At 42.0% G+C, this 15,379-nt stretch overlaps 1 protein-coding gene across 2 annotated transcripts in view; it reads left to right on the top strand.

The window, feature by feature from the left end:
* The window catches only part of fbln1 (fibulin 1), a 32,584-nt gene extending 29,573 nt beyond the window's left edge, over positions 1-3,011 (top strand). For both annotated transcript variants that reach the window (XM_083973104.1, XM_083973103.1), the window contains one exon: positions 2,456-3,011. In XM_083973104.1, the coding sequence (XP_083829230.1) occupies positions 2,456-2,595 (140 nt within the window). In that variant the 3' untranslated portion in view covers positions 2,596-3,011. The remainder of the gene's footprint in view (positions 1-2,455) is intronic.
* The last annotated feature ends 12,368 nt before the right edge of the window (positions 3,012-15,379 follow it).

Here is a 15,379-nt window from a genome sequence, read left to right as displayed (position 1 = left end):
GGGAGAGAGAGCACATTTCAAGCTCCTATAGCTTGCCCCTCCCAGAGTTAAAGATGGATTCCTGGAGGAATGCCTCCATGGCTGTATCGCGTGACTGTGACTGCTCCCCTCCATCAAACACATGGGACTCATTTACCCTTGTGGGCCACAGTGATGGTGCCACAAACACCAGGCCCCCTCAGGAAGGGAAGGGAAGAGAAGGGGAGGAAGAGAAGGATTAGAATGAGTGGGTGGGGGAATCAGCCATTATTACAACGCCAGTGTCCCAAAGGTCGAATAATGGATCATCATCATTTGCCCTGCGATGAACGACGACCAAACAAGCTTTACTATTTTATCACAAAGTACCACACAAAGGAGTCTCATACTGTAATTCAGACTGATCCAGGCTGTGACGTATCATGATTCTGATCTACGCTCAATTAAAAACTCAAATCCTCTGACTAAACACTGGAACGTTTTCCTTAGTGATGAATAAGAGCAACAGGAGGGGAGAAAATGAGGAAAAAGAAAGAGGATGGTTGAAGGTGTGACGGGAGGACAGTGTGGTGATTGTGCTGCCTGACTGCACTGTGGTGATGACTGTTCAAACAGGGCCAGAGCTGAAATGTCACCAGCCCTGTGCAGAGAAAAGGCCCACTGACAGCCTGTATAAACACTGGCATTTTTCCCCCTGTAATCGCATGTTCACTTAAAAAGGAGCACCCAGTGAATTCCACGGGTATTCTGTAATGCTCTGTTTTCAGTATGTTTATTCTCCCATCTGTTTTACCCTGATAGAGGGTGTCTTTTGTCCACAGAGAGGGTGGACGGTGGGAGGGAGAAATAAAATTCACATTGTCACAGACAGTCCCGACATCACCTTTGTTAAGCTCGTCAACATGACACCTCATTTGAATAAAAATGTGCCAGTTGATGCGTGACTCACCTGATGACAGAGAGGTTTGTCATAAGCCTAAGTGTCGCCAAGTGAAATAAACATCCTTGTTGTATCCCTGCTTTTATGCCCTAGAGAAATATGTGTAAGACAAACTATTTTTCACTTTAGAAACCCTAGACAGCTATATTGAATAAAACTGAAGTACACCCAATATGTAATTGACAGAACTGTCAGGCATGAGATGGACAACTGAAGAAGAAGACTGGTTTAGACAGCCTGCCATCAGGACATTGTTTATGCATCATGTGTTGGATGACAACGAGCTCAGCACCACAAACAAAATTCCATTGGCCTCCACTGTTTTTCAAATGGAAGCAAACATTTCTCTCAATCCGTCATCCCTCAAAACCAAAGCTGTGTGCATGGGTAGAAACCTCTGGGTAAGGGTAAAAAACATGTTTTGTGTGATCCATTAAATCCAATAGCAACACAGAAATAAAAACACACAAAATCAAGTCAAAATGAACAAGCCCCATCCTGTTCATTAGTTGTAATACCAGTTAATCACGGTTTCTTTAGTAAATCCACCAAAGCATTCCGGAAGAAATCACAAAACCGACAAATTGATATTGTTGTCAGTGGATCCAAACAAAGACAGGCTGTTGCTAAAGATTAATATCCCCATATTTTCCTGGTGTTGTAGTCATGTTGCTGTTGTTTCTTTGTGCTTAATTCCCTGGAACTGATAGCATCTAGTAACCAACAATTAAGTGACTGAAATATAACAGACAACTAATCTTTATCTGCAACGTACCATCTCAGATTAGAGAGATGGCTGTTTTCCTTTCCGTGCATTCACACCAAAAGTAGCAAGAGTGAAAGAGTTAGCTATGGGCACCCTGCCAAAGATGATGCAGACAGCAAAACATCTTACTATATTGAAAAGGTCAACAGATTGCTTTCTCGCTGGCTTTGTTGAAAACAAATGCACATGGCCGGCGGGGAGGGTTAGAAATACAGCGAAAAAGCAAAAGTAAATGGTAAATGGACTTGCTTTACTTGGCCCATTCAAAGCGCTTTACACAGTTTTTGTCGCTTTCACACACACATTTATACAGCTGTGTTCGCAGACAGGCTCTTTGGGGACTAATCATTTAAACACATTCATACATCCGATGATACATCGGAGGGCAAGTGTGGGTTCAATGTCTTGCCCAAGGACACTTCGACATGTGGACTGGAGGAGCCGGGAATTGAACTACTGACCCACTCTACCTCCTGAGCACAGGACTTTGGACCCTTTGACTTTGTGAAATCTTTTAAATTTGGCACATTAATATTTACAGCTGATTCCCATACAGTTGTCTAGATAGGCTAAATAGTTATACATGGTGATTGCCAGAGACACAGTGTCTAATAGAAAATGAATAAGCTGCAGTCACCTTGATGTTCTGGTCGCTCTTCGGTTTGGATGTACAGTTATCAGAAGTACCAGGGCAGTTTATTACACTACTGTCTCTTTAATGTATAGTGTTTACTGTTAAGAACACTGTTGTTCTCCTTTGTCTCCTTCAGGTGTTGTTCGCCAGGTGAAGCCTGTGATTGGCCCGTTGACTACGGTCCTGAAACTGTCCATGCGCAACTTGACAACTCAAGGCGACTCCGGCCAGAACATCATCAACGTTCACGTCTTCGTCTCCGAGTTCTGGTTCTGAGATGGCGGCTGCCAGATTGTACCACATGTATTAAGACGTCTATTGTTAACACTGTACACATTGGCTTTGTCACGTCAATGCAAAGATCAGTGTCGAGGTTGTAATGTTATGTTTGATTACCTGTGACAGTTTCTGAGATGAAAGCCTACTATCTGCTTCTGGTGAGAGCACCACACTTTGTTTTGATGACAAGCTCAGCCTGGAGTGCACTGGTGTGTCACATCTGGCTGAATGGAGCTGAATATGGAGAAACTCAATGTTCTTGTAAGAAAAGAGACAATCAGAACTGTTTAAATTGAAAGTGCATGCATTTAGAGAGGTTGTTAAATATATGACGATGACATTCAACAATATTCTTAACATGAAATAACACTATAAGCCTTTGTTTTTGTAACATTCACTTTTCCTTTATTATTGTATGCGTTGGATTAGGTATTTTTTCAATGGAATAAACACTATTTTAGTTACAGTATTTGTTTATAGTTTTTCTTCAGAGTAACAAACTCTTTCTCTATGAATTTACACTTAATACAGACTTCACCTTGCAATATCATGGCAGTGGACAGTGGACCTTCATAATTGTCAATGTGTTATCAATCAAGTTCATCAATAAGAAAAACCTTTTTTGTTACAATCACAACATGTACAGTAACAACATTTGAAGTTATGTTATCACTATATATCTAAATGTGTTAGCAGTCTTAAAGAAACATTGTGAGTTCAACATACAACTTTATTCTTATACTTACTAAAAGCTGGGCCCAGCAGTTGACAGCAACATTGGTGTCAAGTCTTGCTATAGAGTTAGCATGCTAACCACCTAGCCTGGCTAAGTGCAGGTAGTTTCATCACATCCTCGTAATTTGCTGTAACAATTCATGTGACGTCCCGGCCTTACAGGAACAACCCCTGGATGTTAAGGTTCGTCTCTTGTTCCTGTTGTGTCCTGTCCTGTTTTATTTTGAAGTTCCTGTGTCTTGTCTTCCTGTGCTCTCCGTCCTCTGATTACCTCATGTGTCTCACCTGTGTGTGATTGCTCCAGCTGTGTCTCGTTTCTCCCTCCTGTATTTTACCTCAGTGTTTTCCCATTGCCCTGTTTGTTCCTCTTTGTTGCTCAGTGTTCTTGCCTGTGTGTTCTTTTGTGATATTCCTTCATTCTATCATATTGATTTGAGTCCCTGTCTGCACACTGGGTCCTGTTTAAAACTTGCATAGTAACACTGGAGGGCAAATCAAGGCTGTTTTCCACTGCCCCCATGCAAACAAAGTGACTGTATTGGATGCACTGAACGATTAGTGACAAACAGTCCCTCCTTCACCAAGGCTATCCAGGCTGTCAACTGGTGGGTTTACTATGTAAAAACCACAGGGATGGCTTACCTGACAATGGGGGAAAAATACTAATAATATGATTTATGTTATACTGTGTTAATGTTAACAAAATAATACTTCCCTTTCACTACTGCCCTACGACCCTGACTACAGTGACCCTGAAACTAGCAACGTCAGATGGCTGGCAAACAATCGGTAAACATCGTGAAAGTGGAGCTCTGGCAGAGACTTTGCTGTTTTCAGAGACTGACTTGGATTACAAGAACCCAAAACCTTTATTTTGTTCCTGTATCTTTGTTTGTCTTCTGTTGATAGAAGATCTAAATATTTGCGGCTTGAAACAGATGTAAAATCCACACGCTTGTGCTTCCCCGCTATGAAGAGTCCAGTGCGAACCGCCATGTTGGTCCACTGGTTTTGCCCTCCAGGTGTTTGCATGAGCAATGCTACTGAAAACTATGAGTTTGCATATTATAACCTCTTGAGTTATAAAATCGTGAAAACAGAAGAGCTTGTCAAGCAACAGTCTCCCCCCACTGCTCTCAGCAAGAAACCAGCAGTTAGCAAAACTTACAAATGATGTCTTTTAGGTCCTGAAGTCACTATTTTCTATTTAGTCAAGTACAATATACCAAAAGATAATTATGGCTTCCTGTAGTGCCCTCATAAATTCCCACTGTAGAGTACAACAACTGTGGATGGGTTTTTTGTCTGACCTAAAAATCGCCCTTTCAAGTATGAAGATGTTATGTGTTTTCATCACATTTGCAATTTAGTATGATTTTAGCTGATTTACCTTAGTTATAAAAACGTCATGTGCAATACCCGTATACCCGTGACAGGAAACCTGATTACGATCATTCGGACATGTCAATATTAGCTGGCAAACAGAAATGTGCAAACAGAGCTATCTTTGCCGGTTTACTTTTGTTCATGGTGGTTGCAGGAACGTCTGTTTCCATAGCGACATTTGGAACATTGTGTTTATTCTTCACTCAATCATATCTGTCAAGAAGCAGTAAAGATGTATGTTAACAGCTTGTCCTCCGAATGCCCCCAGTAAGATACTGGAGCGTGCATATAAACACAGTGACTGTGGGTTTTCTGCACGGCCTTTACGTCAGTTTGGAAGCCGGTGGGGGAGGTAGGATTTTCAGGAAATCTCTTGGGGTACAAGGTGGCAGCAGTAGTTAAAGACCATGAGCCAACAACCAACAACCGCATTCCTAATTACGTTTATCAGTGAACCAGAACTCCTCTCTCCATCAAACACGAGGAGACATCAGACAGAGAGTAAGCTGAACACATGTCAGTAACGGCCTAACTACGAGACCGTAATCATCACTGTGGCCAGCCCAGCCAAAGCCTCCCAACGCTTCAAAGACAATAGAGGAGGAGACGCATACATCAGGTTCTCAAGTCGTCTGCCGTGATGGATTTTAAGGCTCTGCTGAAGGGGGATATCCTCTTCAGAGGAAATAGAGGCCAGCAGGTCAGCCCTGTGGTTGACATGAAAAGAGAGAAGAAATGTAGTGTGTGTGTGTGTGTGTGTGTGAGTGTGTGTGTTTGTGTGGCTATGTTAACTCCAGAGCCTAAAACTATACATAAAAATAAATGTCCAATGCACACATTTACTCATACATTATCCTAACTTATGTCATAATAAAAACAATTCCAAATGGTCTTGCCTGGAGAGTTTGTAAAAATAGCTGAAACTTTTTCCTATTCTAGATGGAAATTAAAAAAAAAAAGAGGAAAAAAAATTACTGTGCCCTATATCTGTCAATTGTTATACCAATCAGAAGTGTTCATTTGTGATCAGTTTTAAAGGGCTGTGTAAATTAAATAGGGCAGTTTCACTGAACAAGATAAGAGACAATAAAAATCACCTACACTGTTAACTTGTATGTTGTTTATTTCTGAGACACACTTGGAGAAACACTTTAAAAATCCACTCTGATTAGTTTGCAAGATGAAACAATGCCCACATACCAAAACCCACAGAAAACACATTGAAAGGACGTAAACAGCTGAATATGAGCAACAAAAAGCCATACAGTCAGACTGTGTGGGAGGACATTACCCAGGAACGGCCTGGCTGGCTTTGAATCTGGACTGTAAGAAAGGCTGGGGCAGCAGTCCCTAGCAGTGTTACCAAACCACATACATGTGTGGGGACAAATGAGCAAATATCTTCTGCCAGATTCTCCATCCAAAGCCAAAAGGGAGCTGCTTGCACTGGAAGCCTCTGGTATGACTAAACCGAGTGGGCTTGATGAGTCGACGTAATGGCAGGGGAGCAGACCTGTGTGTGTCTGCACTGTTTGTTTGTGTACTCTACTGTGGCACAATGGTGGTCAGGCCTCTCAGTACAAGTGGTCATGGTGGTGTCTGGCCCGGAGTAGACAGGGTATGGGGCTGATGGGAGTCTAGCCCAGGGGTTGGTGAAGGCGGGCTGATCCCAGACAGAGACCAGAGGACCTCAGGAGGCACGTGCTCAGCCGACTCCTGCACTCACCCACTCCCTCTTTTTCCTGGCATCATACCCCAGCTCCCACCGCAACACATGTTATAGGATATAAGTGAGTTCTTTTAATAAATTTGGGGGTATTTATTTTTTTCCTCTATTTTACAAACCACTGGTCCTCATTACCATAAACACAAAAATGTTTCTTTTTGAATGGGCACTACCAACTTGCTGTGGTTTTGCTCCCGTCTCCCTGGGATCCTCATCTTTGCATCTTTTGTTCACAAAGATAAATGTGTTAATTTACATCTGTTAAATGTGGCAATGATAAGTTTTTGTCAAGATGCCCATTATTTGCAAACATAGCTCTGTGGTACCATGGATCTGAATATAGGGTAAAAAGAATCACTATGAACTGTCTCTAATGATGAGACTCTTTCTTGGAAATATTTCACCTGTGTCAAAAAGTGTTCTGTTACTGTGCATTTAAAGGAATCTGCAGAGTGGTGTTTCTTACAAGTCCAATAGATGGCAGACACATACAACACAACGCTGCAGAGGCAGAGAGTTTTACCATTGTACTCCCCTGAACAACTGTCACCACCTTATATTACAATGGGAGAAACAGCCAACCAAAGACCAATGTTTTTTTACTTTCAGTGAGAAACCCTTTTTCGAATCTTAGTTTTGTGTCCGGTAGGAAAGACTTTGCAATAAAATCTGAACTTGCTGAAATTTATGCCGATCATTTAAAAAAAAAAAAAATATTCCACTGAGATCTAAATAGTACAACATAAAACTCTTATAAGATTCTGACTGAAGCCTAACAAAGTGTTGGATTGCACAAAAAAACAATGTGGGAGTCTGATGTAAATGTTACAGAAAAGTCTACTGGGACCCAAAATAGGGTCATAAATGACTGGCTGCATAACACTACAGTTCATGGCAAGCTCTATACAGGACTCCTATTATTGCACCCCCTTAAATCAATTAAGTCAATTGAGGTTTAGGGTGATAGACAGTCCACCAATTATACAGGGGCTCCACCTTGACCCAGAGAGTAACACAAAGCATACAAGTGTGCCCCTCCATAACTTACAGAATTTAAGCAACCATTTACAACCACTACTGAACTCATCCTGTTGCCAGAGTACACAGTGGATCAATCACATTTGGGAATACAGACCGGTGGGTGTACTCATGAAAATTCAGCATGCAGCCTCTCCGTTGTTACAGGCAGCTCTGAACACACTGTGACGTCCACAGTGCTTAAGCAGATGCATATCGTAGGGAGGGAAGGGAAACAAATCCACCCGCATCTATCTGTGGTGTGATGGCCGTCTAAAATGGTCACTGACCTTTGGCTGTAAAGTCATCTTTTCTTATGGGATCAAATGGATGATTTTAATTTGGTCATCTTTTATTGCCTGTAGTGACATTTAAAACAAATGTATTCTTTATGAGCATAGAAAGTGCACTGTTTACTGAGGAAACTGCCCCTGCTCCATGATACAATATATTTTAATCTAAAAATCCAAATGATAGGAAATAAATACAGTACAAACATAAAAGGTTTTCTTAAAATGTGAGGCCTTTATATTTTCAGAGAAGTAAACCTCATATACTTTCATGCAACTCATATACTTGTATGACATTTTTCAGTTTGGCCCATCAATTATAGCACAAGATGAAGGGGATTCTGGTCACATATTACAGCTACGTCATAAAGTAGCTGTCTGCACATTTAAAAACCGTGTCCAGTGGTGAGGCTCAGCCCTTGAGGACTGTAGATACACACTCTGACGATGACCATGATCTCATGCCTTGTCTCCAGAAGGTTTCACTGACATGAGAGGCCTTCAGACCTCAAAACGTTTGAGCTTTCATTGTACTACATGAAAACGAGCTGGGGCTTTGCTGTGTCTGCCAAAGCGTTGTTTTGTCTGTGGCTGAGTACACACACCCAACTGTCGCCCCTCGGTGGACACCTCGCACCATCTCAGATGTCTCCAGGTCTCCAAGCGGTGACCAGACGGTGACCAGATCAGGAGAAAAGAGATTTACAATGTAAACAAGGGGAGTTGTCAGTGGATTTTGGCATTTTGTTACAAGGGAAACGATTACGTACCGTCTGTTTTGATATGAGGTGTCAAGTATGTAATCATCGGGAACTTACTTTGCACTTGCCCTTCAGTTTGACATCTGTAATCATCACTTACAGTGGTCAAAATCACACCCAGTAAATGATCACTCAATCACTCAACAGTGTGTATAAGCTTTAACTGCTGAGTTCATCTTAGCAAAAATACAGTGTGTAACGGCTCAGGTTGAAAATCTAAGAGCTCAGGGCTCCTTGAAATCATCACAATCATAACACAAATCATAAATGTAAGTAGATTTATACGACAAAAGAGTGTGCTGGCATTTCAGTGTGAACTAGTCTTAGTCTGACAAGGTAAGTCAGGCATAAATCATGAGACACAGTAAAATCGATAATTGTTTTAGCCTGAGCACAATAAGAAAAAAAGAAATCTCTGATAGAAATACTATTTATGGGTTGTTAACGGCAAGGCTTGATCTCCCACAGCACATCTGTATGTCATTGTTCTCTAAACCGCTGTCTCTGCATACACTAAACTTTCGAGAACAGAGATTCGGAGAATTAATTACCCAATTGTTCAGAGGCATCATCATGGGGAAAAGGGCTTTAGGCGTCAAAAGACACATTTTTAATTTGGTGACAGGCACAATGCGTTTGCCTGTTTTCCCATTAAGATCATTGTGCCTCTGCCTGTTCATTGCCTCCTTTTTACTCCATGCATAACTATGTTGTGATTTTGGTTTCCAGCAACCGCAATGAGACAAAGGTCATCTGTGATATTAATGAGTGGAAGGCCTTTGAATCTGGCACCACTCTTGAGAGGTTTTTCTGTGTGACTGAATGCAGTGTACCATTGCCAATGATAATTAATATGTCACATTTTGTTTTTCAACAGGGTGTTTTCTGCCTTTGTAACTTCAGAGCATTGGGGAAATCCATCAAAATGTTCCTTGTATTGGTTCTAGGTCATACACACAAAGTAGGTTTGGTTAATGGTTACCCGCTACAGTATGGACACCTGAAGTGCAAGTCTGTTAGGGTAATGTCACTTAATCAACAACACGGACTGTGTACACCATATGTCTGTTGACTTAGTAGTCACCCTTCACAAAGCAGAACACACACACACACACACACACAACTGAGCAACATGCCTACTTAATGGACATATGGCGCACATTGTTGGTAGGCCGCTGTGATGATGCCTCTCTCTGTTTCCTCTCATGTCTGGATGAATTAAATAGATCAAGCCTCCTTGATTCCGACTTTTTTAAAGTTCAGAGAAGCCAGACTGCTTGTTAGACACCATATCCTGCATGTATGATGATGTTATACAAACTATGTATCACACAGCCTTGACTTGTTGTGTGGTAAGGATAAAGCAGATGCCACAGATAAGGTTAGGGTTAAAATGGAGTTAAGCTGGGAGAGATTCTGGAAGCCATTGAGTCATTGATCTCAGAGTTCTTCGGTCCATACTGAGCCGGGGGTTATTCTCTGTACCCTCACCCTCCTTCCTTTTTTATCCTTTGTTGTGGTCACTGGGACAATCGGTTACAGCCCAACGGAATGGAAACCACTCAGTCAGTCCCCCTGCTACAGCAAACTATTAAACAGAGGATCCAATTACTATGACCAGTCTGGGAGAGAAGGCATCTTTAGGGAAGATTCAGTTCCTCAGAGTGTTTCAGCATAATGCCAGCCAACGTAATACAGTTTCATACATGTCATTCGAATTGCTTACAACATTTTGACCCAGTGGAATTCTTCAAATGACGACCGAGAAATTAGCTTTTACATGATGATTACTCCAAAGATGGCTTCCAGACTCTGTCGCTGTATTTATTTCAGAGTAAATGTTCAGCCGTTCTGCTGATATCTCTTTGCATTTGGGATTTCAGGCTAGGGTGGAAGTGGATCCATTCCCAAAGCTATCAAAGAAACAGCAGACGACAAACACAACAATGATGATGAAGTGGATAAACAATATTCCCCCCAGAAACCCAATACAACGTGCTCCTGTGAAATGGTATGTCTGTGTGTCTCACTGATGCAACAATGGTGATTTCTGTTTGAGTCTTGTGGGTTCCAACCCCAGACCCTGTCTCCCAATTGGAGCGACAGAAAATGGAGGGTCGTGGTCACCGCGGATGCTTTGTTTTCCACAGTCCCTGCTCGCCGTTGTCCCGCCTGCCATCGACCATCTGCCTTCTCAATTAAAAGGCATGTTTGTGCTCCACATTTGTTTGTGCTCACAGATGATTTTTTGTAATAAAACTCAGACTTTCTGGTATTTCTTGGATTCCTGGGTGATGACATTGCGCTTTGCTCTTTTGGGCTTGTGGCTGTTTCCCGTGGAAAATGTAGCTTGCAGAAACTACTGTAGCTGTTTTCTGGTGTGTCTGTGGGATGAAATGAAGAATAGACTGACTCTTGCCGATGTTCCCCCTGCCACAATTAAGAGCAGACCCGCTGTGTGCTGGGGAACGCACAAGATGAAGAAGCAGACTTTACCATGACTTTAGGGACAAAGCATTTCACTCCACTCCATGTGTCATCATTATAATCCTCTCTATTGTTCTGTCTTATCAGCCCAGCTAGTGATTAATGATCATAAATATGTATTTCTTCTCTCTTTGTTACATTTGAGCAGGATTGCAATAGACTTAACAATGCCAAATGTGTTCCCATGGATGGCTTCATACAGCTAGAGCAACAATACTTTGACAGGGACACTGACACATGTACAAACCAATGAAAATATTCATGGTAAATTCTCTGGGGGTAGATGTCCTTTTGTATATTCTTCAAAGAATGATTTCCAGAATTCAAGGAAATGTTATTACGTTTTTACGTACATTGTGGATTTGGCATTGGTTTTCATTTGGACAGCACTGGACTATCGTGGGAGCTCCGGGGACCACACACAGCCCTTTGCCCAGAGCACGTTCTGGCCAGTGCCCACTTGCCGAGCCACCAAGTGTGGGAAGACCAACACTGACCACCAGTCACCCTTTGGATCAGCACTGTCCAACGGTTGGACCTGCCAGGAAGTCATCCACTTGTTGAGAGCAAAAAGCTGAGAACACGTTTAAACTCATGAAAATAAATTTGTTTTGTGACTGATTCCTTACAGATATTTGGTCAAGGAACAAGGAGTGTGTGTGTTTCAACAGAAGGGTAAGCTATAATACATCATATTGTGATCTCATCAGTGTGTCAAGGTTTCCACTTCTGTTTGACCCCTTGTGCAAAAGTTGGTGGAAAGAAGGCTCTATATTTAAAAAAAAAAGAGCTCAGTCACTGCCAATCAGTCAATGGTTAGAGTATGGACAGCGGCTGTGTTTTGAAACCGACTGTGTGCGTGTGGTATATGGTAATTGTAGAAGAGATTGTGAAGGCCCAATTTGAACGCATTGTGGATTCAGCGAAGCCGTCGCATTTGGTTGGCCTTTGCTAAGTGGCCATGGCGGCTTCTCCAGTCTAATCTCAAGGATGTGCAATTGGGCTACAGAGTGATGAAGCAATGGTAGTTCACACGAGGGTCTGTCACCGAACCGCCCAACAATACCACTCAATGAGCAGCAGCACGGATAGATTTCTCGTTAGGGCGTTTTGCAGTGGTAAAGGGTCTTACCCTGTAATGATTTTAACATATGATTCCAGGGCTGTGGCTTTTTGCTGGTTTTTCTCAAAACAGTCATGGGTGTAAAACCTCCCCCTAAACTTTGATGCTTCAAGTCTCCTTTCCACCATTATGAATGAAGCATGGTACCATTTGGCTCAAGGGATTAAAACCATAATGTGATTTTGCTCCATTGTAGTCCTTTTTTTCCCCAAATTGCATGCCCAACCCTTGAAAACAAGATAGTTGGGTTTGTCTTTAGGGATGTCCTCAGCTGTCATCTATCAGCAGCCACTGACTGAAATCTATAAACATGCTGAATACTTGGCAATTCACATCTCCGCAAAAGTGCAAACCAGAATACTTTCTGTGTTATGGCGCTGACACTGTCTTCTCAAAGGCCTGATGAAATCCTGACTGGATGGTCCAGCTCATCACAGACTTTAATGCTGTTGTTTCTTGACATCTAGACGGATGAGAACAGATGATAATGCTGAAGGTTACAATTGATTTTGATGTAAATGATGTGGTCAGGATTGCACGTTGTGGTTATTGTCCTGTAAATTTACTGTATAAACTTTACAATATAAGATTCATTTTTATATTAGGAAAATTTACAAGAGGATGACCTATTTCTCCCGCTGACATCAAACTATATCATCCTACAATTAGCTGTGTCAAACACATTAAAGCCAAGAAACATAATGTATGTTAGCTCTGAAATTGCCATCTGGGGCATCAACTTTCATTCTTGCATGTAGTAAGTCCTTCCCTTAGAGGATCTGCAGTTACATAAACATGGGGTGTCTTGTGGGGTTTTATAATTGTGTTATTCATATTGCATGATACAATCAACCATAAGCCCAGCCGGGTGCACTGCCATGAATGGAGGGAAGAATATGTGAACAGTAAACATGAGAAGGTCTGCTCCATTGACAGGAATTCCACTTTCTGCTGCTGCTGTGAAACATGGCATACCTAATTGTACAGTGGTCACCCACGAGGTCTAAATAGGGTTCAAGACCACACAGTACGATGCAGGCCCACTGTAGGAAACTCTCACAGGAGACACAGGAAGAAACTGTGAGCTTTATTCGCCAATTGTTTTACTTTAGGGTGACCCATCTGCGTAAGCTCTCGAAATACATCATTCCCTTTTTATCTGTCACTGGTTCATCTTTTTTTTTTATGTGTACCAACAATGAAGCGTGGACTCAGGACTATGTACCCGGATGACCCAGAGTGTGCTATACCTCTTTTTGCAATCTGCAATATTCCTAATTCATTGAAGGTTATTTCTTTGAGAAACAAGTGACACAAGTTAGAAGTTTGAAGCAACAATAGCTTCATAAATTGGACAAATGATGAGGAGGTGAGACGATTTATGAGGTGATAAGTGGTGCGCTTACTCTCGAGGCTGTGGCCCCTAGGTTCCCCCCAAAAATCACTCAACAAAAAAGGAGTAGCACGTGGTGTCTCCGGTAGTATGTGGATTTTACTCCATCACTGGTCAGCCCAAGTTTAGATCACCCCCTCCTGCTAATGACACATTCAAATTTGCTGTGGTTAGGGTTTTCTTCAAATACACAGCTAGATTCACACAAATTCTTCTCCCCACCTCACCTCTCTCTGGTCTGGCCTAAGAAAACCACATGCCGGGGTCACTGCGCTCTCCTCAAGCCAAACCAGACCCATAATTTTGCTTTTGTTTCAGATGTAGCCTCAAAGCCTGAAATATAAAGACCCAGGCCAGCCTGGGAAGGTCAGTATGTAGAAGGAAAGAGTGAGATAGACAAAGAGAAAAAGAAAGGGTGAAAGAAAGTAAGAACGAGAGAGGTGGTAGAGAGAGAAAGGGGAACTCATGAGTGCTGGTGAGAGTAGAGTATTTTCCAATCTATTGAGGAAGTCTTTATTATACAGTACGTGTGTGGACAGGAAGAGCTGTGTAACGATGAGCAGTCCTTGCCAAACCACTGGCCATTACTGACCATTGCTGACCATTACACCCAGTGAGCTTTAACTATTTTGGATCTGCACTCTCTCCAAGTTACATTCACACTTGAGCGTAATCTCTTGATGGGACATGAGAGCAACTCACAACTTCTTCTCCATGACTTCTTCCTTTTCCAGCCACTAACTTTAATATAGCTTAGAAATAAAAAAAAGTTTTCTCATGTATGACCTTATAAAATAAGATGACTCAGTTTTTTTAAACCATACTTCAATGTATGAAGACTGAAAATGGCTTGTGTGTCATTTTGTTTCAGTGTGCGTTTAGCTATTCAAAGTTAAATGCCCATTTTTGTGAAATTATATTTTTTCAAACATGAAATGCCCCCCTCCCCCACAACCTTGTAAAAATATGGTGAAGAAAAAAAGATGGAGGGATACACACTTTTGCAATAGCCATTCATAAATTGGCTGTCCTTGCAAATACAATTTCAAATGTATTCTGCTGTTTATTCTGTGTCAAGTCAGTGTCCAACAATGGCACTATGTTCACAGTCCCTTTTACCAAATTTATACACAGCTGACATTTAGGTGTGCCAAACCAGCACTGCAGTCACAATGAAACACACTTTCTGCCAATCACCACCTTGTGTTAAAATCAAGAAAGGTCAAAATGCACACACCATAAGGCCTCCATTGTAACAAACGGAGAGGAGTGGAGGTGGTGCGGTGTGCTGTGGGGGTGATGGACTGAAACCCAGAAACCTCAACCTCCTTTTAAGAAAAACAAACCAGTTTTATTTGAGAGCCAGCTAGTGTATCATACTACCCTGACCTCAGGAAGCGTTCCCTTTCAGTCCAGCTCTGGACACACTGTTCCACCATCAGGGGACCAGGCGGATCTATGACACATGCAATGGCCAAAATGCAGTGTGGCCCTGGCCGCAAATCCAACAACATTTGGCCCCTGGAGCCTTGTTTCATGGGAAGCCAATGCTCTGACCACAGATGAACAATAAAATGGTTTCTGCTTGGCGCACATTGGTGTTTTGTATATTATGTGACATATTGCTTGGCTTAGTACTACCTATTGTAAAACTATCCATAATCATTCAACCTCATGGGGAGATGTTGAGTAATGGCGGGCAGGATTAGAGTGACAGTTATACAAGTTTTTCGGGGCAATACAATGGAAGGATATTGCAAAAAAACACGTGGAGCTTAAATGTAAACCACAGCTAGTCCTGACGGTCCCACAGTGTACCACATAACATAGTAGCAGCGCTGTAATACTGCCATCACCTGCCAG

The sequence above is a fragment of the Trachurus trachurus genome, assembly GCF_905171665.1.
Source record: "Trachurus trachurus genome assembly, chromosome: 6".
NCBI lineage: Eukaryota > Metazoa > Chordata > Actinopteri > Carangiformes > Carangidae > Trachurus > Trachurus trachurus.
The sequence above is the reverse complement of the archived record's forward strand: the minus strand, read 5'-3'. Positions and strand labels throughout refer to the sequence as shown.